The sequence below is a fragment of the Physcomitrium patens genome, chromosome 23 (genome assembly GCF_059467195.1).
Source record: "Physcomitrium patens ecotype Gransden chromosome 23, ASM5946719v1, whole genome shotgun sequence".
Classification (NCBI taxonomy): domain Eukaryota; kingdom Viridiplantae; phylum Streptophyta; class Bryopsida; order Funariales; family Funariaceae; genus Physcomitrium; species Physcomitrium patens.
The window spans coordinates 10601234-10628257 of NC_143432.1; the positions used below are offsets into that span (position 1 = coordinate 10601234).

General features: G+C 38.2%; 2 protein-coding genes and 1 long non-coding RNA gene across 10 annotated transcripts; 2 read left to right on the top strand and 1 right to left on the bottom strand.

Moving 5' to 3' along the window:
• Positions 1 to 1233: 1233 nt before the first annotated feature.
• On the top strand, positions 1234 to 7360 carry LOC112276239 (uncharacterized). 2 transcript variants are annotated; one of them, XM_090246462.1, is made up of 14 exons: positions 1234 to 1489; positions 2425 to 2785; positions 3142 to 3320; positions 3610 to 3692; positions 3999 to 4183; positions 4390 to 4451; positions 4564 to 4672; positions 5087 to 5212; positions 5412 to 5531; positions 5726 to 5846; positions 5967 to 6123; positions 6313 to 6385; positions 6801 to 6928; positions 7094 to 7360. In XM_090246462.1, the coding sequence occupies exons 2-14, from the start codon at positions 2572 to 2574 to the stop codon at positions 7214 to 7216; spliced, it is 1680 nt and encodes a 559-aa protein (XP_090102588.1). In that variant the 5' UTR covers positions 1234 to 1489; positions 2425 to 2571; the 3' UTR covers positions 7217 to 7360. The 2 variants fall into 2 exon arrangements, with proteins under 2 accessions (XP_090102588.1, XP_024363138.1); XM_024507370.3 differs by having other exon boundaries at positions 2588 to 2785.
• A 1568-nt stretch (positions 7361 to 8928) lies between these two features.
• On the top strand, positions 8929 to 15920 carry LOC112276044 (putative glutamyl endopeptidase, chloroplastic). 7 transcript variants are annotated; one of them, XR_016500196.1, is made up of 15 exons: positions 8929 to 9048; positions 9532 to 9726; positions 11269 to 11482; positions 11620 to 11730; positions 11873 to 11921; positions 12152 to 12261; positions 12376 to 12879; positions 13019 to 13138; positions 13286 to 13582; positions 13792 to 14247; positions 14442 to 14507; positions 14729 to 14789; positions 14956 to 15105; positions 15261 to 15394; positions 15575 to 15920. XR_016500196.1 is itself a non-coding variant. In XM_024506999.3 (15 exons), the coding sequence occupies exons 2-15, from the start codon at positions 9636 to 9638 to the stop codon at positions 15866 to 15868; spliced, it is 2661 nt and encodes an 886-aa protein (XP_024362767.1). In that variant the 5' UTR covers positions 8929 to 9048; positions 9532 to 9635; the 3' UTR covers positions 15869 to 15920. The 7 variants fall into 7 exon arrangements, 6 of the variants coding, with proteins under 6 accessions (XP_024362767.1, XP_024362772.1, XP_090102572.1 ...); XM_024506999.3 differs by having other exon boundaries at positions 15257 to 15394; XM_024507004.3 differs by having other exon boundaries at positions 8945 to 9048; positions 11634 to 11730; positions 15257 to 15394.
• A 1774-nt stretch (positions 15921 to 17694) lies between these two features.
• On the bottom strand, positions 17695 to 19759 carry LOC112275744 (uncharacterized). The gene is made up of 2 exons (XR_002967834.3): positions 19445 to 19759; positions 17695 to 19211 (listed from the first exon to the last, which is right to left on the bottom strand). It is a non-coding gene; the product is annotated as an uncharacterized LOC112275744 (long non-coding RNA).
• Between the last annotated feature and the right edge of the window lie 7265 nt (positions 19760 to 27024).

The following is a 27024-nucleotide window of genomic DNA, read 5'->3' on the forward strand; positions in this document are numbered from 1 at the left end:
TTATATGCAATATCAAAAAGGATTCAAGATCTTTTATAATAAAATAAGTACCATGTATAAAACATTGTATAACATGAGTTATTATTTTATGAATAAAAAACAAAATGAGTTTACATGAATTACAGAGTAATTGAGAAAATATTAAATTGAGTTCATTTCAGAAAACTATTTACTTCAATAATAATAAAAGGAAAAGATGATTATTAAAAACAGTTATTTGGTTTAATAAAATCAACATGAAATAATTCTTAATATTCTTAAGATAATAGAAACAATTCTTTTTACACCTTTATTACCAATATCATTTCTACAAATACGTTGCTTGATTCCTCATTGAGATAATTATATTCATTTTGAAAAAATCATCAAATCGGTTAAATTATTTTTGTTTTTCTTCTTCAAAAAAATCATTGGTGAAGTTGAGCAACTTTCGTATTCTCTCACTTTTTCAACTTCACCAATGATTTTTTTGAAGAAGAAAAACAAAAATAATTTAACCGATTTAATATTGAAATCTTCAACCAAAATATTCTTCAACCAAAATATTGAAGTCTCACATGAAATGACATAAGTTGTTTAACTTGTAAAATTTAACATGACACCATTTTAAATTTACAAGTGACGTTTATTGTATCAACCCAATCTCTTAAATCAGTTTTATTATTATTATTATTATTATTATCACTTAAATACTATTTAGGCCACTATTAAAACTCTTTAAAAATGCAAAAAGAATATTTCTCAAGGCTTCGACACTAACAAACGTCCCAAGACAAGCCAACCACTCTACCCGGTATTGAATCAATTGATACCCCCTGACCAGATACCTGTCCCCAAACTTGATCACATCGATTGAAGCCTGCGTCACAACAATATACCCGGGTTTGCGAAGCTTGTACCCATATCATCGATTGAAGCCCGCGTCAGAACCATATACCTGGGTTCGCGAAACGTATGCCCAACCTGAGAACGTGACCAGTATACCCGGATTCGCGAAGCTTGTACCCATATATGAGAACTTGGGCCCTATACCCGGGTCGCTTAACTTATACCCGCGTCTGAGAACGGGTCCAGTATACTCCGAACATGAATGAGCAAAAAAACTGAAATGTCATCCATCTGTCCCAGAGTGTGAGGACCTCAGAAATCATTCGTTGTACGGATGGATGAGACTTCGGGGGTGCGTTGTTGGCTTTGTTACAGCAGCAGCTCTTTTCTTGTGCACGGGCTATCACTTGTCCCTCCCTCGAGACTCGATCAGAATCTCCCGCTGCTCGCCCAAATTTTGCACGATTGTGTTGCAATCTGTTACCAAGCCGTGCAGGAACTGCTCAACTAGGTTTCGCGAAGATGATGGAATCCTCGCCGTTTCTGAGGAACTCCTCGTCCATCCGGCAACCCAAGTACGATCGCACCACGTTGCACAACGTTAGCGATGGGCGGCAGCTCTTTCTCGGCGTGGATGTGGGCACTGGCAGCGCTCGAGCAGGTTGGCGATTCGGAATTTCGGATAAAAGACCTCGACATTGATTTGGGTTTTTGGAGAGTGTGCGGGGATTAGTTGGGTTATATCTTTAAGTTGTGATGATGTGGGTGGGTTTGTTTTTAGTTGAATTTGGGAGAATGGGAGGACTGTTGTTTTTGAGAGTTGGTTTAGGCGAGTAGTAATTCGGTGGGAAAATATTATGGTTCAGTGCTGAGGTTTTTGAGCTTGGGTTGTGGGATTCCTAGTCAGATGCATTGCAATGGTGGCTGAGGAGTCGTCTATTTGGAGTGTTAGGACGCTGAATTGGTGACTTGTGAGATTTTCTGGAATGTTTAGAAGGTAGCTATTTGAAAATTTACGGTTCCTTGTTGGCACATGTATTTTCGTCTTCGGATCGGTCTTGTAGGATTTAGTATTGGTCTAGAATCGTGAGCTGTAGTGACCGTCCTTCAATTTGGAGTTATTTGGCACATTTTGCAGCTAGGTTCATTGCGGTATAAGTAGTAAAGTTAAAACCTAAAATATTGTGAGCTCAAAGTGTTCTTTGCTGGAAGCAGTGGTTCATAATTGTTGGCATGTGTATTGGCCTTGTATGAACTGGTGCAACATAATCGCTGAGACAAGTTGTGAGCTGCAATTAAGTTTCAATCGGTAGTTGAACAGTTGAACAGTTCACGTAACTTGTCTTCTTAAACTAGGTGAATTTGTGAATGGCTTTGGATCGAACTGCCAAGATCCTTCATGGTTAATAGTGTGTTCTAGTAGCCTTTTGAAATGAAGTCGCTGTGCTGATCTTTGTTGAAATAGATGCGTATTACCCTTTAACATGATCGATTTCTTTGACATCCGCAATGTGTGTTCTATTTTGCTGTTTCTGTGTGTTGAAATGGTCAGAATGCATTCAGATCGATCTTAGTACCTAAACTGTGGTGCCGCAGATTGCACTGCTTGAAGGCGACAGTTACTTTCCACGCAACGATGATACATGCACGTCGAACAGGGCCGTTCGGCAAGATATTGTATCATAGCTGTGTCTGCTTTTGGCAATAGTTCTTTAGTAATCAACTCCCAGAGTGTAACGACATATGATAGTACCTGCAGGGGTGTTTGATGGAGAGGGGAAATTAGTGGGGACTGCAAACAGCCCTATTCAAATTTGGAAGGATGGGAAATTCGTCGAGCAGTCCTCCACGGACATCTGGCTAGCTATCTGCACCGCAGTAAAGTCAGTATGCGCAAAGTATCGTCTTAACGATTATGACATTTGTGGCATTGGATTTTCAGCTACTTGTTCCCTTGGTAAGTTCGTGCTTACCAGAATTGCCCAACGACGTTGGATTGTATTGCAAGGGGCATGTGACATCCAGCTGCATGGGATTGCAGTGTAATGTGATGAGGATCCGCGGTGTGCTCTTTTTAGCAAGTCTTAAAAGCATCATTGTTTTGACCTCAGCATGTTTCAAACTGGTGCCAATAGTTTTGATTTTGATTTGTTCTGTTTATTTTTTTCTCTTTTTTAATGTATGCAGTTTAGATTAGCGCTCGTTTTCTGTTACAAACACTCTCCAGTGTTGGAAATTCCGAACATTGAGGTTAGAGGTTTTGAGTATCGGTCTGCTTTCTTTCACTAAAACCTTGTCGTGAATTCCATACAGTGGCGATAGGCACCGACGATTCGCCTGTATCAGTTTCAAAGACGGGTGATGCAAGGCGTAATGTGATCGTGTGGATGGACCATAGAGCGGAAGAGCAGGCAGAGCGTATTAATGCCTCTAAGTCTCCAGTTTTGCAGTTTGCAGGTGGTTCTCTGTCTCCCGAACATCAGGCACCCAAGGTAACAACCCTTTGCAAATTTCACAATACATTATTCTAGGCAAACGTGATCACTTAGCTGAATGTTGAGCTGCAACTGACTCGGTCTATTCTACAATTGAAGCTGCTTCTTAGAAGTGGTCGTTGGTACCCTCCACGTAATTGCAGCGAAAGTTAAAATAGATGGCTTTGAGAATTCCGCATTACATTTCTTGCCTTTTGGCTGGCTCAATGCAACACTTTTTGAGATTCTGCTGGAATGTTGGCACGAAGTTATCGTTCAGTTAATTTGAATTCTTGTTGACTTGCAGCTACTCTGGGTCAAAGAGAATCTAGAAGAATCCTGGGCCATAGCATTTCGTTGGATGGATTTGAGCGACTGGCTGACTTTTAGGTTTTAAAACAAGACTTTTGAGTTCTCTTTTCGAATGTCCATCTCGTTATCTGTGAAGCCATGTCCATGTCGTTATGTATTTTATATTGTCATAATGTAAAATAATATAACTCAATTTTTATTTCAGTTAGTTCATACGGAATTAAACATGAAATTAATGTGTGCTGAAGTAAAATTTACAACAGTTTGACAGTACTCATTTCCTAATTATGTGGCAGAGTGTCTTTGCATCGCTTCCTGTGCATCACAAAGAGTACTTGAAACATGAAAAGGTAGCGTTCATAAAACAAAAGGGGTTTGTTACAGGGCAACTGGCGACGATACTCGAAGTCTGTGTACAACAGTATGCAAATGGACCTACTTGGGGCATGCACATCTAGAACAGATGTCAAGTAAGGACTCAGTGGCAATGAAAGCTAGTGGATGGGACGATCTTTTCTGGCAAGAGATTGGCCTTGGTGACCTTGTTGAATCGGGGTACTCCACAATAGGTACTGCTATTTTTTCCTTGCTTTTCTCTTATATTTTCCCCTGACATGCTTATTGGTGGCACAATTTTATAATCAACATATTAGATCATTTATAATTTGCATTACACACAGCAATCTGGTTTCATGAAGTTGTGAATTTGTGTTGTAATCCTTGTCTGTGTTGGGTTATCTTGGTAGTCTGACTTGTGAGCTTGCATGCCTTTTAGGAAGGAACGTGGCTTTTCCTGGTCACCCGCTTGGACTTGGCCTCTCTCATTTGGCCGCCCAGGTAAGAGTTGAGTAAGGCAATGATACCCTTGCAAGCTCCATAAGCAAATAATCACGTTCTTTTGGTATGTCCATAACCAAAAGAACTGCCTAACATATACTGTGTCTTGTAGGAACTTGGTTTGAAGGAGGGAACACCAGTTGCGACATCCTTAATCGATGCTCATGCAGGTGGTATTGGAACTCTTGAGAGCATCCCAAGGAGCCCTGGAGCAGTATCGGGTGAATATTCTTACGAATCTAGCTAGTTAGTAGATAATAGTATGCACTCTCGATTTATGATGGGAAATTTGAGAAGTACTCTGCATCTATGCATGTGCAAAATCATACTTAGAAGTAAGTTCTACTAAGTATTGTATGTAGAGAGACCTGCGAGTTTTGGAAGTATGAATAATCAATTTTCATTAAAAACTAGACATAAAAGTATATCACAACCATCTTGGTCTAAAAGAATTGAAACACACTTCTCTATCATGAGTTAACCAAGTATTGTGCTGAGTAAGAAAGCATTTTTGGACGATCAATTTAATGTCCAGCCTTTGTATAGGCAGAGGTTTATGCATCACCTTGGACTGGACTCTAACAATGTGGAGGCTCGTATGGCTACTGAGGTCCTACTTAAATATTAATTTGCAGGTGCTAGTGATGGTACTGATGCTTTGTGTCAAAGAATGGTTCTGGTTTGCGGGACATCAACATGCCACATGGTTGTTTCACATGAGAGACATTTTATCCCTGGTGTCTGGGGTCCCTTCTGGTCAGGTATTTGTTTTATTAACCCCCTAGAGAGTTCGGAATTCCCTACATACAGCTTTTACACACCTGTCTTCATTAGAATTATATTTTTGTAGGATTCTGGACATCCCTCGGATTTCATTCGGCTTCTGGACTTTTTAGAGGCGCAGAGTTAATGAAAGTATGTCTTTGTATTTTACATTGCTGACGATCTGGATGAATACAGCTATGGTTCCTGAGTTGTGGCTTACGGAAGGAGGTCAGAGTGCGACTGGGGCGCTTCTGGATCACATTGTTGAGACCCATCCTGCTGCTCCTGCCCTTGCCAATCGAGCTGCTCACCAGAGTGAGATTTATCTTTAAACCAGTCCCAATGACTTCATAGCTCTACCCTTGCATTTGCTTCTTAAATGCAGACTCTCCCGAGGGGGGTGGTCGTTCTTCTGTTGAGTACGTCAGTTGCAATTGTTCTCCAGCATCCTTTCTGGAATTACTGGTAACAATCATCTCATTGTTTATGGATGGACTGCTTCGGGACAGAACTGTCAATCTACGATGCGTTGAATGGTATATTGGAGGACCTTGCAGCTGAAAAAAATCTGCCATTTCAAAGTGCCTTGACAAAAGACATTCATGTGTTACCTGATTTCAATGGAAACAGGTGTGAATCATCTCTTCTTTTGCTTCAATCTTTTTAATCTTTTCCATATTACTTAACAGTAAATGAAACTAGTAGTTTTCGGAAAACAATGTTTGGAATCCTGATTGTTGGTGTGTACAGATCCCCACTGGCAGACCCAAAATCAAGGGGAGTTGTAAGCGGCTTATCTTTGGATGCTAGTCCAGAGGATCTTGCTCTCCTTTATTTGGCAACAGTTCAAAGTATCGCTTATGGGACAAAACATTTAGTGGAACATTGCAATGCTCATGGGCTTAAGGTAGTTTTTTCGATCGAAATGATAGCATCATCTATGCATTTGCGCAGCCTGCTTTCATTCACGTGTTTTTGATCAACTCTTCTGATTGTATAGCCATCTTCTGAATGTAAAAGTATGAAAGTGGATGTGAATAACTGAAACTTTTTTTTGAGGAGTCTTATGCTCATGTTATTGCATTTTTCCTGGCAGATTGATACGTTGTTGGCCTGTGGTGGCCTCTCAAAGAACAAGTTGTACATTCAAGAGCATGCCAACATAGTAGGTACGATGTTTATCAAGTGGTGATCGTCTCTGAGATTGTTGTTTCAGTGGTGTTGATTACATCGATGTAACTGTGAAGAATTGTTTAGAGTCTCTCAAATCCCCTCCTGAGTACATAGATGCCAAGTAAATTAACTTCACTTGGTGTCAAGAAATATGTTAATCGCACCTGCCGAACAGCTATGTTACTTAAGAATTCCCTGTCATCTAACTCCCTGCAAGTTAGCCGATTCCTTTATTTTCTTTTAATTCTTGTAACGACAATCATGATGTAGAGAATTTAAAGCAGTGTTATGATTCCTAGTTGACTGGTGTACTTATCTTTTGAACCCTTTTTAGTGCAAACTCGTGCACATATATTTACCGCCCGAATTGAATTCAAAATCTTACGCTGGTTTATCATTTCAATGCGACAGGATTCCCAGTTGGATTGCCTAGGGAAAACGAGGCCGTTTTGCTTGGCGCAGCAGTGCTTGGAGCAGTAGCTGCTAAAAAGTACAGCAGCGTCAGAGATGCCATGGTTGCACTGAATGCCCCTGGTCTGGTGAGCGACAGATTTTGAAGTTTAATCCACACTCCCGAGTTGCAAACCTGGCTTGCTAAGTCATACATATTCTGAAGTGCGGTTCGACCTAATCAGCTCAGTTTTATTATTATCCTTGAAGCCAATCCCAATACTAAAATCCGAACGTTATACTTGTGGTGCTAGGTGGTGGAGCCTTCACAAGATGAGCGTGTCAAGAAGTACCACAATGCAAAGTACGAGATTTTTAGGTCACTCTATGAGCAGCAAGTCTCGTATCGGAAGACAATGGCAGAGGCTTTGACTTAACGGATAGCATTGTAGCAATCCAAACTCCCAGTTTGCCGTGTATAGCAAGTTGATGACCAGTGCTTCAGACGCAGGGGACAAGATCAACAGCGGTACTTGCTGCAATTGTATATTTGCTGATTACATGTTTGCCTTCCGTGTGTTTATGTGAGTCTCTCTCTCTCTCTCTCTCTCTCTCTCTCTCAGTTTGTGTGCGTCTGTGCCCAATTTTTTCTTTTGGAAGTTACTCTTGTGAAGTGAAATATATTTAGGATTAGAGATGAAAGATGAACCTTACTAAATTGTTTCAGCTTGTCATCATTTCAAGAGTGGTTACATCCAAACGTCTGCACCCAAACCATACCAACTTCCGTCCATCGACAGCAAATATAGCTTCTTTTTTTCTTTTTTTTTCCCTTTTTTTCCTTTTTTTCTTTTTCCCCTTTTTTTTCAGAAGTAATTATATACTTGAATGAATTGTTAATCACTTGAAACTACAATCTTTAAAATATATGTGCATTTTTATATACAAAAGGTTTATAATGTTGAGAGAGCTGCTTACTCTTGTGAAGCTGTTAAACTACAAGGAACGCCATAAGCTAAGTAATAGTTTTGATTTTACACTATGAAATGGAGGGTTAATGCAGTGGACTTTTCGTGCATACATGCTAATAATTATTGTACTCATTTAGGTTTGAAGCAAACATGGACTACCAGTTAATGTGGTGAATATATGTTTTCAGCTTGTGACATGTATGAATTATCCGTATGAAAACAATCTAATTACTCTACAAAAATATGGAAGTACGTTTCTGACAAAATTAGTTATTTCTGGAAAAAAGTACAATGTCATCCTCCTTTATATTTAATTCTGTTTTGGTCTTTTTTAATATTCACTACATGAGATAATAATAAAATAATATGATGTGTCTTTTTGCTACTAAGGATTAATCCTTACATAGGACAATATGAAAGATGAATACATAAAAGTAATGTTCATCCAAACAAGAAATTTGGATGATTTTGAAATGTTTTAATATATTTGTTAAATATGTTGCCAACTTGTAAACGAATGTAGTTCAAGTAGACCCCAAATATAAAATTAGTCTTAACAAAATCCAATTTTTTTGAAACAATATGACATAAGAAAATAAAGATTAACTATTGTCACCATGGAGATTTAACCTTAAGTCACACTTAAGCTATGTAAAGAGCTCTTTCAATTCATACTTTTGGCTTAATAAGTAAAGAGTATTATTTCAAGAAGCATTGGTGCCCCTGACCACCTACACACCCATTATCTGTAAGTTTAAGAGCAACAAACAACCAACAAATAGGGCACAATCTTTTACTCCAGAATCAACCCTATGGATAATAATTCTATTAGACGTCATTCATCTAGTGGTTGAGTTTGGAAGTTTACAGGTAGAATCCCCAAATAATGTACTCTTTATGATACTAAAATTGATTCACCAACTATTTGATTAGTCACTTAAGATTAGTAATATCTCGTCAAGAAACACACACACTATCCCAAGAAAGATGCCCAAAAGCTTTACAAAGCTTCGCGCAACGTTCGTCCATATGTCCCCGCCAATCATCCATCGCTGTTTTCATTCATTGCCGTCGCCGTCGCATCGCCGCCACAATCACACTTGCGGCGGTTTGCGACGTGGGCGACCAGCAGTCGTGCGACCGTTCGCAGTGTGATATGCCGTCAACGTTCACGACAAGGCTTGTAGGGCTAATGGCATCTTCGCTGTCCTTCTGTGAAGGCCGAGCTTCTGTAGCTAAGAAGCTAATGCCCTGCCCTGATATTGTGTTCTGAAGCTAGGAATCCGATCCCGCTGCAGGTATCTCTCATGAATTCATGAAGTATTTCCCTTTCATTTTGCTGCGAGGGCGTGCCGGCGATTGTTGAGCAGCTCGGTGCAGAATATGTGCGGAGATTCGGTTTGTGGCATGTTTTGTTGACTGAATTTGAGAGCATTTGGCAGCGTTTGTTTGTGGTTTGGTTTTTCTTCTCGAGATTCGAGCTTTTGGAGGCGTAGCATCAGTGTATGTGTTTCTTATTTTGTGTGTGTGTGTGGCGTTAGTGTCGATTTATCGCGTGTGTGGAACTCTTGTCCTCGCATCTTGAGGCGCTCTGTGTTTGGAATTCTCGGGTTCATAAGCAGTTTTACTTTTTTCACTTGAATTTCTAGATCGTTTTTATCATTCTTGTTACTTTTTGAACAGTTTCGGATGTCTTGAAACAGAATGCGAGTGACGTTTGACTGAAGTTGTTTTTTATTATTGAATATGGTATTGAAGTTTGGTGCGGTTGTGCTTGATAGATTGCAGAAGATTCCCCTTGAGTTGTCGAATCGATAGTGGAAGCAAATAAAGGGTTTCCTTATTTCCGAATTTGAATCCTTGGGAGTTTGTGAAGATCAGAGCGATGGGAATTCACGATGTACGAAACCTGGTTGCATTAGCAGGCACAGAGTCTACGGCTGGATCTGCTACAGGCGCAACAAATTATGAAAGCAGTGAGTATGGTCTTTGGATTGAAATTTTAATTAGAGGTCAATGACTTGGTTGCAGTTTTAGATTTTCCCGTTCGATATTATAACTGGATATTGTTAGGAGTTCGTTCAGAATGTCGATATATGTGCATCAAGAGCTTAAATTCATCTGTGTAGTACTTGCGGATTGAACCTACTTCTTTCAGAATGGTGTTTGAGACATGTAAAGCATCACTTCTGATCGCTTGTCGGGCCTCATTGTTCGAATCATCCCAAACTTATGTTTGTTTGAATCTGTTATAGATTTTTTCCCACTATTTCGTTTAATGGTTATCGGAGGCTTACCAAACAAATAGTGTACTAAGCAGAAAAATTACAGATTAGGCAACATGTGTTGAGTGATCTTCAGGTGCATTGCTCAAGAAGTAGTTTGTCAGCAAGGATTTATGATATTCTTCCTTTGCGTGCGGCTTCTGGATTCGAAAATCAACTATAGACGCTTTTGACCTAGTTGTGGTTCTTAACGGTGCGTCTACGCTGGTGTGTTAGTAATGTCTTGGAGCACCAAGAAGGTTTGGATTGAGGGTGCACGTGGTATGAGGAACCAACCATGTTGGTCCCAGTTGAATTCAGCTGTTAATAATCTGGAACCTTTCGGAAACTCTTGTAGATTTTTTGCCATTGATGCATCTAGCAGCCTTAAGATTTTGTTTATAGAATTTCTCCTACCACGATATTGTAATTGAATTAAGTGTTTCATGTGTGCTGCTTTCACAATGTTTTAAGAGAATTAAACGTGCTGCTACAATAATTCTAAAAAAAACTTCAACTGCTGTTCTGTTGTTCTAATAAGAGGTTTTCAATCTCTTTTTCTCTTCGTTATAGTTAAAGGAATCGTAGACGTTGAAATCGCCAGTTCTGCAGGTATGACCTTATGGTGAAAAGTAGATTTATCAACGAAGAAAGCGTTTCAACATGCACATAAGTGTGCAAAATGAGGCAAAGAAGGGAATGAAAAGACTTAAAAAGAAAAGAAAAAAGAGAGGGCAAGTTAACGTTCGCCCAAACGAATCCACTTGTCTCAAACAGAGCAAGTGTGATATAGTCATAGGCAATATTCTGCAAATGGTTTTTACTAATGTATACTAATGTATACTAATGAAGACTTTCATTACTTCTATCTCTATTTCCTTTTTATAACTTCTGGTTCATTTCATTCAAGGTCATAGTTCTAGTTTTATACATGACATGCGGCTATAACTTCCTACGTTTTCTTGTTGAGTGTGTAAGTGAAACTATATTCGTAAACCGGTATGGTTTTGGACAAATTTATGCTATCGGTAGTTTGGACTTAATTGCTCATCTCCCAGGACTGAGCTGATTGATGTTGAATGATAGAGGTTATATTTAAAAAATGTTAGCATTTGTGTATTTTGCTTGTTGAAGTGAATGTCCTTGAATGTACTTTCTTCTCCTTGGACTTGGGTCGTCCCTGTGAAATATTGGTTTTTCGAGTTCACCTATCAGTTTATTTTGATACTGATTTCCCTTTCGCATGATGTTTAGCACAACCAGCCGACAATGGATATCAGATTCCACCGGAAGAGATCAGGAAAATTGTAGATGCACCTCCAACCCCTACCCTCATGTTTTCTCCAACGAAAAAGACGATTCTTTTCTTACAGCGACGGTCGTTAGCACCCCTGTCGGACATAGCAAGGCCAGAGCTTAAGCTGGGTGGCATGCGCATCGATCCCGAGTACAACACAAAGAGTCGGATGTGAGTATATTTTCTTGCGAAGTTATTGGCATCGACGATTCCCTTTTGATTCTTTCGTGTGTATGAATTTTATTACGATTCTGAAACTGGTCTTGTGCGACTTTTCTTGATTTTCGTGGGTCAAAGCTCTTATACAGGTCCTTCTATACAGGCATTCATATTCGCAAGGTGCTTAGTGACAATAACATAGGCGAGGACCTCGTCATGACTGGAGTTCCGGAAGGGTCTAGAATCAATTATTGTTCCTGGTAAGGTTGCTTGTTAGTCTCTGTCACTGTAGTTTCCTCGTGTTTTACAAGCTTTTCGCATAGATTAGAGTCTTTTGTTTATCGCTAGTCTATTTCTACTCGTATCGATTAACTTTTAATTGGCGGAATGTGTTTGCTGAAGGTCACCAGATGGCCGTTACTTTGCGTTCAGTGTTCGAGAACCGGATCAGGTTAAGAATGCTGTCCTGGTCCTGATGTAATGTACACATATAGTGATACTCTCAAACAACCCCGCAACATAACAGGAGAGTGAAGTTGGAGAAGATACTCATTATTTGTGGATTACATACTAGGTTTAAGTTGCAACTTGTGTGTAGGTCTGATGAAATTGACACCTTTACTTGATCACTATCAGAAACGTATATTCTAAACGTCCTTTGTTTGTTCTAATTACTTTCAGGGCGAAGGTCCAGTGACGTTGCCCAGTCTCTGGGTTGCGGATGCTGAAACCGGGAAGGCGAGGCAGCTCCTTGGTGCCCCTGAATATGCGCTCAACACCGTCCTTGACCAGTTAAATCCTTGGACACTGGTATTTTTTTCTGCATATTTTATGTCTGCAACGCATCTGTTAAGCAGCGTCAGCTGAAACTGATGAGGCTTACGGACATCTCTCTCATTGTGCAGCTTTTCTTGGATTGATGATACTCGTCTTGTGGTATGCACTATCCCTCAAGGTCGAGGTGCACCTCCCAAGAAACCCCCAACTCCGTTTGGTCCAAAGATTCAATCGAACGAAGGGCAGGCTGTGATGCAAAATCGTACATATCAGGACTTGTTGAAGGATTCTCATGATGAGAACTTGTTTGAATATTATGCAACGTCGCAGATAGTGATTGTCTCTATAGATGGACAAGCACTACCAATTGGGCCACCAGCTTTATATTGTGATGTTGAAGCTTCCCCTGATGGTCATTTTCTACTGGTTCGATACCTTCATCGGCCATTTTCGTTTATTGTACATCTCGCTAGATTTCCTAAAAAGATTGAGGTATGGCGACCGAGTGGGGAGATTGTAAAAGAAGTATGTGATTTGCCGCTTGCGGAGGATATTCCAATCTCTTTTGATAGTGCAAGGAAGGGTCGCCGCTCAGTCAATTGGCGAAATGATAAGCTGGCCACTCTCTATTGGTAAGCCAATAATCATCGCTCAGCACAGTTTCATTCTCTGCTTTCGTGCTTACGGAGTTCGTGATAGAAAGCTGATCAAAATGTCGTCAGAAGCCACTTCGAACGCATGGTTGTTTAAAATGATTGTTGATACTACTAGGGTGGAAGCACAAGATGGAGGTGATCCCAAAAATGAGGTGTCGCCCAGAGATATTGTGTACACTGAGCCAGCAGAAGGAGGGTTTCCTCAAGTGATCGCAGAGACTGATCTTCGTTTCCAGTACATTTGCTCAACACTAATTTATAACACTTTCTCGATTACTCCCCAACATCCTCTACATTGCATTGTTATTCTACTCATTAAGCAACATAGAAATGTGCAGGTTGTAAAGTTGTCTCATATCGTATAGAAAATGGAAATGTGCAGAGGCATTTGTTGGATGGACGATGATCTTGCGTTACTTTACGATGGTTGGTACAAGACTAGAAAGACTCGCACTTGGGTTATTACTCCTGGTAATCCAGAGAAGGAGAAACATATCTTGTTTGATCGATCTACTGAGGATGTGTATGGAGACCCTGGCAGTCCGAAGCGCCGCCAATCAAGTTTGGGAACATACGTGCTAGCTCAAGTTAGGAATTCAGCTGGTAATAAGTGCTTACTGCTGGATGGCCGTGGCGCGACTCCTGAAGGAAATATTCCATTCCTGGACCTCCTTGATATGTAAGAACCTAGCTTCCTGTGGTTTTAATTAAGTTAATACATTCACAATCATGCTTGGTGGCTTCGCATTAACTTCTATGAACGACCTGAAGAGTGTAATTTACTCTACTGCTCTTTGAGGACCATCTCATCTTGATCTGAATCAAAGTTGGCTTCCCCATACAAGTAAAGGACCTGCCTTGAATATCTTACTCACATTTTTATGCCAGAGAAACTGGAGAGAAGGAGCGCATTTGGCAGAGTGTGAAAGAGAAGTATTACGAAACGTTGGCCCTCTTAATGGCTCCGAAAGGTGACGAAGTTTTGACTCTCGACAATTTCAAAATCGTTATAGCAAGAGAGTCCCAAACAGAACCGCACCAGTTCTATTTTGTCTGTTGGCCCGCGAAAACGGAGACCAGAATTACCAACTTTCCTCACCCTTATCCCCAACTAAAAGATCTGAACAAGGAGATAATACGTTATGCGAGGTCTGATGGTGTCCAACTGACTGCAACTTTGTACACACCACCCGGCTTTGATTCAGCTAAAGGCAAACTTCCATTGCTAATGTGGGCATATCCTCGAGAATTTAAAAGCAAAGATAACGCGAGCCAAATGAGGGGTTCTCCGTTCTCCTTCGCTGGCATAAATTCTACTTCTCCGCTTCTGTGGCTAGCTAGAGGGTGAGGAATTTCGACCGAAAGTATTTTCTTGTGAAGCCTTCAGGCCATTCTCTTGTGAATCAGTGTATTAAAACCTGTTCTTGGGTAACGTTTTACAGTATATCAATAGGAGTATCGGATGTATTCTTAGCTTTAGAGACTATCATTATTGGTCTACATGACGTAATAACTGCTAAAACACATGAAACGCGCAGATTTGCTATTCTTGATGGGCCAACAATGCCAATTATTGGTGAAGGTGACGAAGAGCCCAATGAAAGGTGTGCAGAACATAATTCACGTCCATTTTTTGGTGTAGTGTACATTTCAGATACTGGTCATACATATGATTTTCGCGAGTATATGGTTTCGTCATTTAAGTGTGTGGTGGTAATGACGACTCTTGGATTACGCAGGTGTACGTCGAAGTGATTGATTTTTCTTTTTGGCTTTAAGTTAATTTTTCCATGGAACAATGATCCTAAGTTTTAGCTTCTCACAGGTATGTTGAGCAGCTGGTGGCGAGTGCAAAAGCTGCCGTTGACGAAGTTGTCAGGCGCGGGGTATGTCTTGATGGATTTTGTTCTCAGAACTGTGCTTGTGCTGTGGATTGAAAATCCTAACGTTTGAAATGATTGGCCTCTGCAACTTCCATTCCGCCAAATTCGAGCTATTTTTCAGTCGATCTCTGAGCGTCTTATCATTAATTACTTGCTTTATAACTTGCAGGTAGCTGATCCAAACAAGATTGCGGTGGGAGGACATTCTTATGGAGCCTTCATGACAGCCAATCTTTTGATTCATGCCTCAGATTTATTTGCCTGTGGAATAGCTCGATCTGGAGCTTACAACAGAACCTTGACACCTTTCGGTTTTCAGGTCTGTTCTCTAATTCTCTTGTCCAAGTGACCTTAAAAGTTGCTCTTGCGTTTTAAAGCTCGTGTAATTTGAATTCTGAAATTTCGGAGTATTTTGAAGCATTGTATGCTTGAGCCATATCTAAGCAATGTTACCATCTTATTTGTTTTAGGCAGAAGAGAGAACTCTCTGGGAGGCACAGAAGACCTACATCGAGATGAGCCCATATATGTATGCGAATCGCGTCAAAAAACCCCTTCTTCTAATTCATGGAGACGAGGATAATAATTCTGGCACAATGACCATGCAGGTATGCCTCACAACTGTAGCTATTTTTTGAAACACTTGAAGAGCTCACTATTCTTTTTTGGGCATTGCTCTACTTTAGAGCCTGTTGGTGGAGGGTGAATGCATGTAATAGTTGAAAATTCTATCAAAAGTGTTAAAAATTTGAAATGATGTTGAAACTGACATTTCTATTGCTTGCCAGTCGGAGCGATTCTTTAGTGCATTGAAGGGACACGGAGCGCTTACGAGGCTAGTTCTTCTGCCACTTGAGAGTCATGGTTATCAGGGGCGTGAGAGTGTGATGCATTGCTTGTGGGAAATGGACCGCTGGTTACAACTGCATTGTGTGAATGCCACGGGAAACGCGTCAGCTTCAGATAATGCAGAAGCAAACCCTGCAGTGACCTCTTCAGGCGCAGTTGGAGAGAGTGCCAATGAGAATGATCCATTCGCGAGACCGTCCACGCGTGGATTCGCAGCTTTATCATCCTTGTAACAAAATGACTCAGCTTAATAAATCAAATATGGCGACATGATTTGATCTAGCATCACCCAGTTTCAACATCTTTCTATAATGTAATGTCATGAATCTGTTAACTGGTTGTCTCTTTCCAACATTTCCATGAGTGTGCTTTGGAATGCCAGTCGCTAGGATTCCTAGTTTGATGGATGACAGTCAGTCCTACGTACCCAATTCAGAGCATCTTGTGCGTGATGGCAATGAACCGGTTCCTTTTCGTCTTATCAGAGATTATTTACTTTTACATAGGTGCTCTGGTTAATCTGGAACCCAAATGCTGAATGCACCCTTTATTCTGCAACATTTCACAAAACATTTCAAGCTGATTCGGTTTTATCTTATCAGTACCAAGAAGCTGACTTTTCTATTTTTGTTATTTTGGTATTCTCTATGTATACGCTAGTTAGGACAAAAAAGAGTTTGCTATTGTGGTGGGAATAATGAAATGATTTGGCATGACAATGGAAACAAACAGAAGAAATTTTAATCTGGAATTCAATAAATGAAGTAGCTACCAATTTAATTCTAAATATATGAACTAAACCCTTTTGAAACAAATCTTGGTAGATACATTAATAAATTTTAAAACTTTAGTTATAAAAATAAAATAAACTATATATATTTATATATATATATATATATATATTTATGTCTTTGGTACAAGAATAATATTGGAAGTATTTTGCAAATACATGCATCTTTGATTATTATATATAACAAATGTTTATATGACAAATGTTGCTTCTTGTTAAAAAAGAGTCCAATATTGATAAGAAATTATCTTAACTATATTAGTTCTGAAGTATATTAACTTATTCCATTTCAAGATATATTATTGGATGTGGATCTTCAATTGTTTGTGTAACCAACCTAATAAATATTGCAAAATAATTTTATGCTACTGTCTGTGTTTTTAAAGACATAACTAGAAGCTTTGAAATATTCTTCAAGTGTATTGAAGTTTTCACCACCAACTAACATATAAATTTAATTCTTAATACATATTAGGATATCATACTTACAACAAATGCAAGAATCTAACATTACATTAATCAAAAACCCTATTGCAACCTTCCATTAAATACCATTTATTTATTCTCAAATCTAGTCAAAATTCTCTTCCATAAGTATTATTAATGTAGTATTGACATTGAGATGACTCATACTATTTACTATTATTTTTGTAATACAATATAGTGACAATAGTTAGTTTGTAATAATAATGCAGTTGATGTAATTGTTTATAAATTCAACTTCTAATCAAAAATATAATTTATTAATCTTACTGAAAATATATCTCTCTTAAGTTTAAACCTTGAGTTACTCCAACTTTGTTATGGTAGTATTTAATTTAATTAAATTATCTTCATAAAGATTTAATCTATTTATTTTTTTTTTCAATGCTATACAAAAAGTAGTGTATATAAAGAAAAAAAATTAAAAGACATATATATATATATATATATATATATATATTCTAAAATTTTATTACGTTGTAAAATAAAAAAGAAAATATTTTTTTTACAAAAATATAATTTAAGGAGATATTTCTCTTTTTACTATCTTTAATATGATTAAAAAGTAATCTACAGTATGGCCTATCCAAGGATGAATACCAAGAGCATGAATTTTTTTTAAGTACTAAAAAGAATAAATAACTAACATCTTCACCACAATTATTTAGAATTCTTTTGTAGAATAATATTATATAAATGAATATTTTACTCATTCTAAAAAGAGTTGTATAAATTTATTTATTTATATTTAGTTTACAAAATAAATATTCAAATATATAAAAAAAATTACACCAACATCTTGTTTATTTTTATTTTCATCATTCACAAGAGAATTGTTGCTCTATCCAAGATTTTACAGCAGACACAAAATATTCCCAGTCCTTGTATTAAGTTTTTACACGACGAAACTAAGGCATAAAGGAGGCATTCAGACTGGCACAATTGAAACTGGAAACGACGGTCTTCCCAGTTCACAGACATGGAGGCCCTTCCCTCCATGAAAGCTTAGAAAGCATCGCTCAACGTTGCCGAGAATGCAACGCACCCGTGGCCAGAAAGAGAGGCTGTCGTCTTCATTGCACACGAGAGCAGCGACCTCGTGGTTTATGCATCCTCTACGACCACACAGCATTTAGAACTGAATGCAATCTGGTTTTGCGATTTACTCTTACCTGTTCTGTGCCGCTTGCCCTATTCGCTCTGATCATTAAATTGTAATTTTTAGCTGGCTTTCGAGGAGTGCCGTGCGTGCACAGCTTAAGTAAAAGAACATGCCTGTTGTATTTGTAGACGTTGACGATGTGATGTCGGTTGTTGTTTACCAGTCGAGCAGGAGCAAAGATGCAGACCCTGACCCTGTGGAATGTGATGCCAGGAAAACGTTGTGGCGCGATTTCTTGGTGATACAGAGTGTTCTGTGATGAGCACTTCTTCTTGTTTGGATCAACTCGTGGCTCGGTCAACTAGACTGGTGAAGGCGTTCATTCGGAATTGCTCAGCGGTTGGGACTCTTACGCGATGTTTATTAGTGACTGCTCTGCTTCGTATACTGGAGAGGAACTCTTGGTCATTGCGAGTGGTTCCCTAGAGATTGTTCTTTCACGATTATGTAAGTTGTTGGCATTTCTGGTGAAGATTCTGGAGTGGTCTTCCTCATTGGTGATCTGCACCAGAAGCCTGTTGTCCACCATCCTGTTTTATGAAGCACAATAAGCCTCGGCATCTTCATCGCCCAACTTATACCAGCTTGAAACCGAAGTTCCGGAAAACCGCAAATGACCAGACAAATGTTGCGGCGCATACCATCAAGGACTTCTCCTTGAGGTGAATTTCCAGCTCATTAAGAAACTGTGTCACAGGCTTCGGGAGATCCATACGGCTGTTACCCTCTAAGAAATCCCTTCTTGGCTTTTTATAAAGGGGCAATTGATTTCCAATTTTAATTCGGAAACTGCTCCCTCAGTTGGTAATGTTGTAATGGGAAGGTGATCTGCTCAACTTCCGTTTGCACTACCAGACACCATAAGGATACTGCAGTACTATAGAAATTAATCAGACAATCAAACGTATGTCTTCTCTTTGGAACAATACGTATGCCATGACTTGTCTGCTCAAATGCTTACACGAACATTAGCGACATTTCCAGAGGAAAACGCCAATCAATGTTGCAGACCACTGCATACGGCCGCGTGTTGTTGAATAGCAAATAGAGGGCAACAATGAAGCTTCTTCAAAACTTAGATTCACATCACAAGTCTACTCAACCATATTCGAAGATATTAACTCTGCCGTTTGCGTCACACCTTGTTCAAAAAAGACAAAAAAAAAAAAAAAAAAAAAAAAAACGAAACAAAATCAACGTCACTAGTTCGACGGTGAAAAAAAAGAAGAAAGAAAAAAAGACCTATAGCTTCACCATCAATGTCACGAATGATTAGAAACGGAGCAAAAAGAATAAGCACAGGCACAGTTCGTACAGAAAACGAAACCTCTCGTTCAGAATAGTAGACAATCGTGGTTTGTGCAAGATCATTACCACAATTTTCTCAAGGTGCGAGCAAAGACTCAAGAAGTATATTCCACGATCACAGCGCCATCGGAGACGGATTGAGACAAAAGGCACGGGACCACAACAGCAAGTGCACCGCCGCTTCTGCAAGACCAACTAGTCGGGTAGAAAGAATATATATATGTTGCAATCTGCAAAAGGTTTCAAAAAGATTTGAAAAAGCAGAGCGAGGCAAAGGTGGTGGTTGGCGCGGGGGGTAGGGAGTATGTGAGATGTGTGTGTGTGTGTGATGAACGGCAACCCGCCTCTTCGGGTTCCAAGGGTTATCGCCGATTCAGAGTGTGCACCGAGGGGGTTCAGTTTTTCTTACAAGGAATGAATAATATTGTAATTTAGAATTTCTGTTGGTTCCATCTATCTCAAGAGGTGGTTTTTAGAAAAAGTTGAGAAGTTATATTAAAAATTGCTGAAACAACTGCTAAGGAAAACAGAAATATATATATATATATATATATATATATATAATTTTTTTAGAATGCAGATATTTGTTGACATGTGTAGATTTGTAATAAAAAATGGTTCAGTCTATTTAGGTTTTTCTCACTTTGTACTGTATTTAAAAGCAAAGACTATTTAAAGGAGGGCTTTTCTTTACCACACAAAGGATCTTTGTAAGGCTTTTGAACTGTTGAGATTATTAAATATAGCTGGTGCTCTCCATAATATTTATTATAGAATATAGTAAATACTATAGCTACAGTATTTAGAGTATTTATCCTCTCCTCTCTTTCTCTTCTTGTATTACCACTACATCCCAAGATTTTCAAGCTCTTTTATTTCTACCATTGACTGTGGATGGAAACAATTATCTATTATGGGCAAAAATGGCAAAAGCAAATTTATTTGCAGAACAATTCTCGGATGCCATTATGTTTGAAGAATCTCCTATAATAAGTATTTCTATACCTCCTGCTATTCGTTGGAAAGCACTTCTTCTCCTTCGTCGTCATCTTGTACATGCATTATAACATCAATATTTAGAAATGGAAGATCCTGCAGAACTTTGGAAGAATCTTAAATCTAGGTTTGATCATGAAAAGACCATTTTTCTTCCATGTGCATGTCATAATTGGACACATTTACATGTCTTGGATTTTTAAAATTTAAATGCTTTCAATAGTGAAATGTATAGTATTGTCTCACAATTACGATTATGTGGACAAAGCATTTCTGAAGAAGAAATGATTGAAAAAACTCTCTCTACATTTCCTCATGTATCTACTGTGCTTGCACAACAATACAAGAATATGAAATTTTAGAGTTATTCTGATCTCATGTCCTATCTATTTCTTGCGGAGAAGCAAAACGAGCTACTCTTGTGCAATGCGGAAGCTCGTCCTATTGTAACTACAGTTCTAGAATCTCATGCATTTAATATTTCAAAGTCTAAGAAGAAATTATATAAACATGGGAAACATTCTCATAAGTATCAAGGTAGTCATAGTCAAGACCATCTCTACCCATATGGAAAGAATAAATATTATACTATTAATTATAGTAAAAAATAAAAATGAGAGATGTATTCTTGCCAAAAGTGTGGAATGATTGGACATTTAGTACATGCGTGTCGTACTTCAGAATATCTTATTAAAATGTTCCAAGAAAATAAGAAATTACGAGCTGAGGCTCGTGAAGTTCATACCATGGATGTCTCCATGGATTCAATTGGTGTTGATGACTTACAGGCTTATATGAATGATAGAACCTCTAATGATGAATCAAATGATGCATTCATTGATTCTACAACAACACATACTATCTTGCGAGATAGACGATTTTTTATTGAAAAATCTTCAACTTGGCAAACTAAAAATATGATCACTATGGCTGGATCAAATGCATTTTGTTTCCAAGAGGGCACAACGATGGTAAAATTACCTACGGTTTCCATCATAAAATGTAAACATGGGATGTTTGCACCCTCAACACCTCGGAGTCTGATGAGCTACCGAGATGTGCATATTAATGGTTATCACCTCTTGACCGCCACTTTAAATAGAAAAGAGGTTTTGGTTCTTGCAAAGAACCATAAAGTTATTGAAAAAGCTTTTGCTACAGAAAATGGTTTATATCGAATTATGATTCGGCCTCCCATTATATTTAATTTTGCATAATCTATCTCAAAGAGTCGTGTTTCTCTTTGGCATGGACGATTGGGACATCTAGGATCCACATTATTTAGAAAGATCATTCCATGTATAACTAGGCACAATTTAAAACCTGTAGATGTAGACTCTATGGAATTATGTCGTGCATGCATGCAAGGTAAAATGATTACTCGGCCTTCAATTTGGAAACTTCCACAAGAATTACCACTAATGCTTGAAAGATTGCATGGTGATATTTGTGGTCCTATTAATCCAATATCAGGACCATTTCATTATTTTTTGATCCTTATTCATGCATCAAGTAAACAATCACATGTTTCATTATTATCAATTCGAAACATAGTGTTTGCCAATCTTATATCTATGCTTATTTGCTTTCGGGCATATTTTCCTGATTATCCTATAAAAACATTGCGTATGGATAATGCAAAAGAATTTGCATCAAAGTCTTTTCAAGACTATTGTATTGCAACAGGAATCGAGTTGACATATTGTGTTCCATATGAACATGCTCAAAATGGACTTGCAGAGTCATTTATAAAGCATGTACAACTCATTATTCGGCCACTCCTCCTTCACGCAAATCTACCTGCATCTATGTGGGATCATGGAGTTTTACATGCAGCAACATTAATACGCCTCTGTCTTCTTCTCTTGAAATCGTTTCACCACATGAGCTCATTTTGGGTCGTGTTCCAAATGTATCTCACTTACGAGTATTTAATTGCCATGCTTGGATTCCAATACCAGAACCTCAACGGCGTACCATTGGAGCTCATAGGTAAGAAGACATATATGTTGGTTTTGATTCACCAAGCATTATTCGTATTGTTGATCTATCAACTAGTACATTATTACGTGCATGTTTACAAAATTGCCATTTTGAAGAAAATATATTTCCATCTCTTTAAGGAAGAGTATCCAAACAACAAAGAAATAAAGTACTCATATTTGAAGTACCAGAAATGTTTACAATGCATCCTGATCCTAGGACATCTTTGGTAGAAACTGAAGTTGCTAAGATTTTGCATCTAAAACGGATTGCAGATGAAACACTTGATGGCTTCAATGATGCACCTAGAATTACAAGAGTTCTTGTTAATGAGGCTCAAAATGCACCTGCTCAGATTGCAGTGCCATTGACTACAATACTTCAAGTTATAACAACAACAACTAAAAGAACTCGTGGACCAGATAAACAACCATGTAAGAAAAAAGCTATAAAATTGACTAATCCGAGTATTATTTCTCAAGAAATTGCCACTCATCTTACGGGACTATCAATTCATGATGATATATCCATGCATAATGTACCTTCAATTCCTATGAAAAACAATCTTGGAATTGGAAGGAATAAGAACAAGTTGAGTAAAGAATTATCTATTCTGTATTATGCTACAGATGATATTTGGGACAGACCATCTATTACTATAGATGAATCATTTTCATATATGATTATAGAAGTCCTTTCTTGCGAAGAAGATAATCTTGACCTCAAACCATGGAGGAGGCGATGTGTCGCTCTGATTGGTCAAAATAGAAAATTACTATTGAGGAGGAGTATGCCTATTTGCGTAAGAGGAAAGTCTTTGGTCCAATTTTAGATACTCTTACATCTCACCTTGTGGAATATAAAATGATATTAATATGCAAGCGAGATGATTAAGGCCAAATAATCCGCTATAAAGCTCGTCTTGTTGCTCAAAGATTTACTCAATAATTTGGTATTGATTATGAATTCACATATTCTCCAGTCATGGATTCAATTACATTTTGATATATTATTGGAATGACAATTCATGCCACCCTTGAGATGCATCTGATGGATGTAGTAACTGCATATCTATATGGTTCTCTTGATGCAAATATTTATATGAAAGTTCCACTTGATTTAGAAACAAGAACTTCAAATCGACTCGCTCTTGGAAAATATCGTGGTATTAAATTATGTAAGGCCTTATATGGTTTAAAACAATCTGGATGCCTGTGGTATCAACGTCTTCGAGATTATTTAATTACAAATAATTTTATAAGTGATCCATTAATTCCTTTTTTGTTTATCAAATGAGATAAAATTGGTTTTGTGATTATCGCTGTATATGTTGATGATCTTAACCTAGTGGGCACTACATCTGCATGTGTTACAGCTACAAACCTACTTATACATGAATTTGAGATGAAAATGCTAGGGAAAATAACTTTCTATATTGATCTTCAGATTAGGCATGTAACAGATCGTAGCATTTTTCTCTATCAACTAATGTTGTCGTATTACGTGTTATCTTGCTTGAGAACGAGCCGTGTATCTGGCTGTAAGAGGTAGTATGGTGTTTTGTTAGTACTCAAGCAGTCTATCGGGTTCTTGACTACCCAAATATAATCTATATCGGATTGCAATATAAAAGCTTAATTCCAAAATGAAACGCCTAGAGACCCTATATAACTTCAATCTCTTTTGTTATTTTTATTTTTATTTTATTTATTTTATGTTTTTTATTTTATCTTTATCGTTAATTATCTTAATCCTAGACCTTGAACTTCGGCAAGCTGTGACCCTCAATTTGTCCTTCCGACTTGTTATGAAACATCTATCGCTAGTGTCTCTGCAAGTCCTTTCGAATGCTCAAGAAGTTCCAGTTCAACCTCGCTTACAGATTGTGAGGCTATGTTGCAATCTACACCGATGTCCCTTGGCCGCTTGCTGATATTCCTCTTATCCCTGTCGGGAGGTCTCCAATTATTATAGAAACCCTAAACAACCTCAAATTGCCAACTTCCAATACCTCTTTAAACTGTTGGCAGATATCCTCTATCCGTATAGTTAGATTAACACAATCACGCATGCATTCAGCATACTCAACCTTCTAGACAACTCTGAATTTCAACCACAGAAGTATCTCCCATTCCATCAATAATCAAGAGTATCAGCCTTTTCTCCCTTCCGGAAAAATCCAGTTCACCAATATAACACTGACTTTCAGCAACCATCCTCTCAGTCTCTCCAAAATCCTATATAAAAAAAAACCCCAATTCTCTATCTTTTTTCAAAAGCATGAAGCTAGCTCTGCGACCTAAAACTCCGATTCTGTGTCTTTTTTCGAAAGCATGAAGCTAGCTCTCCGACCTAAAATCCCAATTCTCTAAAAGAAAAAAAAAAAAAAACCATTTTTTAACCTACCCTCCTCTTTTACCCTGAGAAGATCTTATTCTTTTGCCTTGGACTCCCCAAATTGGAATAGCCGACCTCACTTTCTCCCCCCCAAATTTCACCTTTAAGAGATCCTTTTACAAAAAGGACGTTTCCGGAACGGCACAAAGAACGAAACAGCCTGAAATGGAATCGAAGCCCCATAATTGGACCGCATTGGGTTGCCTGACCAAGTCAGGTCTCATACTAGGTAAGAGGCCCATAATAGGACTTGGATTAGATGTCTTCTGAAATTAGATCCAATTGGCTCTTCAAACCAGGCTCACCCGACGTTGAATTGATCCTTTCTCTTCCTACTGACTCCCGTTACTGGAATCGAACGGAGCATTTCATTATTGGTGAGTATGCTCCGGCTGACTGTAACGGGTTGATTGAACCTGGCCTCTCAATATTTGTACTGGAATTGGCCGCCGCTTCTAACATCTAAGGTGACTAAATATTAATAAATCTTCTTCATTTATATTTTCATCATATAGATGTGTTACAATACGACATCCATCCCCTCTGAACCTGTACATCCTCCGATATGCACCAATTAACCTTGTTGTCGTTTGATTCATAATATGTTCTCCAAATCTTCGTCTAGTCCATCTTCATCGTCTCTGCTATCCAATCAATTTCATCTTCTCATTGCGGAATATCTATGTCTTCATTAAGGTTTTCTATATTTATTTCTGCATATCTTTGTTTAAACAATTTCACTCTCTTCCCTGCAATTGGCATTTTTAACCTTGTGCCATCTAACTCCCACAATGAGTAACTCACATTATCATGAACAGTTGTTACCACATATGGTCCAAACCAACATTTTAAAAACTTCCGTAAAGTGATATATTGGTTGTCCAGACTACTATCATAAACAAGTACCCAATCACCTTCTTCAATTGCTTTAGGTCTCAATTGATGTTGCTTATCAAATCGTGCCTTGTTTTGTAACCTTGCTCTTTTTAACCTTTCCAATGCTATCTGCACATCTTCCAATCTTTGCTCCAATTGTCAAATCCTAATAGTGAGAAGTTCTTCTCTTGTCAATCCATCTTCCTATGGTAGCATACTCCAAGTAAGTACCTTTTTTTTAATTGGCATAATTGGTTTTCGACCTGTCATAAGTTCTACTGGCATATATCCTATCACCGAACTATGTGTTGTTCGATTAGTCCATAATACAAATGACAAAAGTTGTGGCCACTCTCTAACTTTCCCATTACAAGCTTTAACTAATGCTTTCACAATCGGTGGGTGACCACGTTCGCTTTTTGCATTCCCTTTCGGATTATAAGCAGTAGTCAGTGATAGTTTAACTCCACATCTTTCAAAGAACTTACGAGCTTCTTGTGCATTTAATTCTCCACGATCTACAGTGATAGTTTAACTCCACATCTTTCAAAGAACTTACGAGCTTCTTGTGCATTTAATTCTCCACGATCTACAGTGATTTTTCCTACTTATCTGTAGCGGCAAATGACATCTTCAAGCAAAAACCTACAAATCCCCTCAGTAGATTTTATCTTCAATGCTCTTCTTTCTACTTGATTTGATAAATCTTCATGAGCTAAGACCAAATATCTCATCTGCCATAACCCAACTGGCATAATAACCAAATCAACAACCCATTTAAAATGAATAGCCAGAGGATATGTAGGATGAAGACCATCTCGATGTCGGATATTAGAATACGATTGACAAATTTCACATGACTCTATAAATGAAAGCACATCTTGATACATATTTTTCCACCAATATCGTTTCTTGAGTTTAGCAAAAGTAGTCCAGATTCTTCTATGCCTTGTCCATAAACTATCGTGAAACTCCTTTAATAATTTTAGTTTTTCTTCCTCTTTGCCTATCACTCATTGTGGCATCCCAATTCTTTTCTTCGGTCTCTTCCATAAGAATCCATCTCGAAGCAAAAATCCATATGCTTTTTTTCTTATTTTTTTGAATTTTTCTGTAGACCAATTTCCCTGCTTAGTCAAAGTATTCAAGTAATGATCAATATCCAATAATTCTCCTTCATAAGATTCTTCAAGAAATAGCTTATCTTCTCTGTTGAGATTTGATATTGAATAGAATTTCAATCTGACGTCATCAATGTCTTCAACCATTTTGTCCTCCCTCTTGTATCTTGCTCGAGATAGCATGTCTGCTACTAAATTGTCCTTCCCAGTAATATGCTTAAATTCCGGATTTAGTGACTTAATATAAGCAATCCATCTCAATATTGCAATATC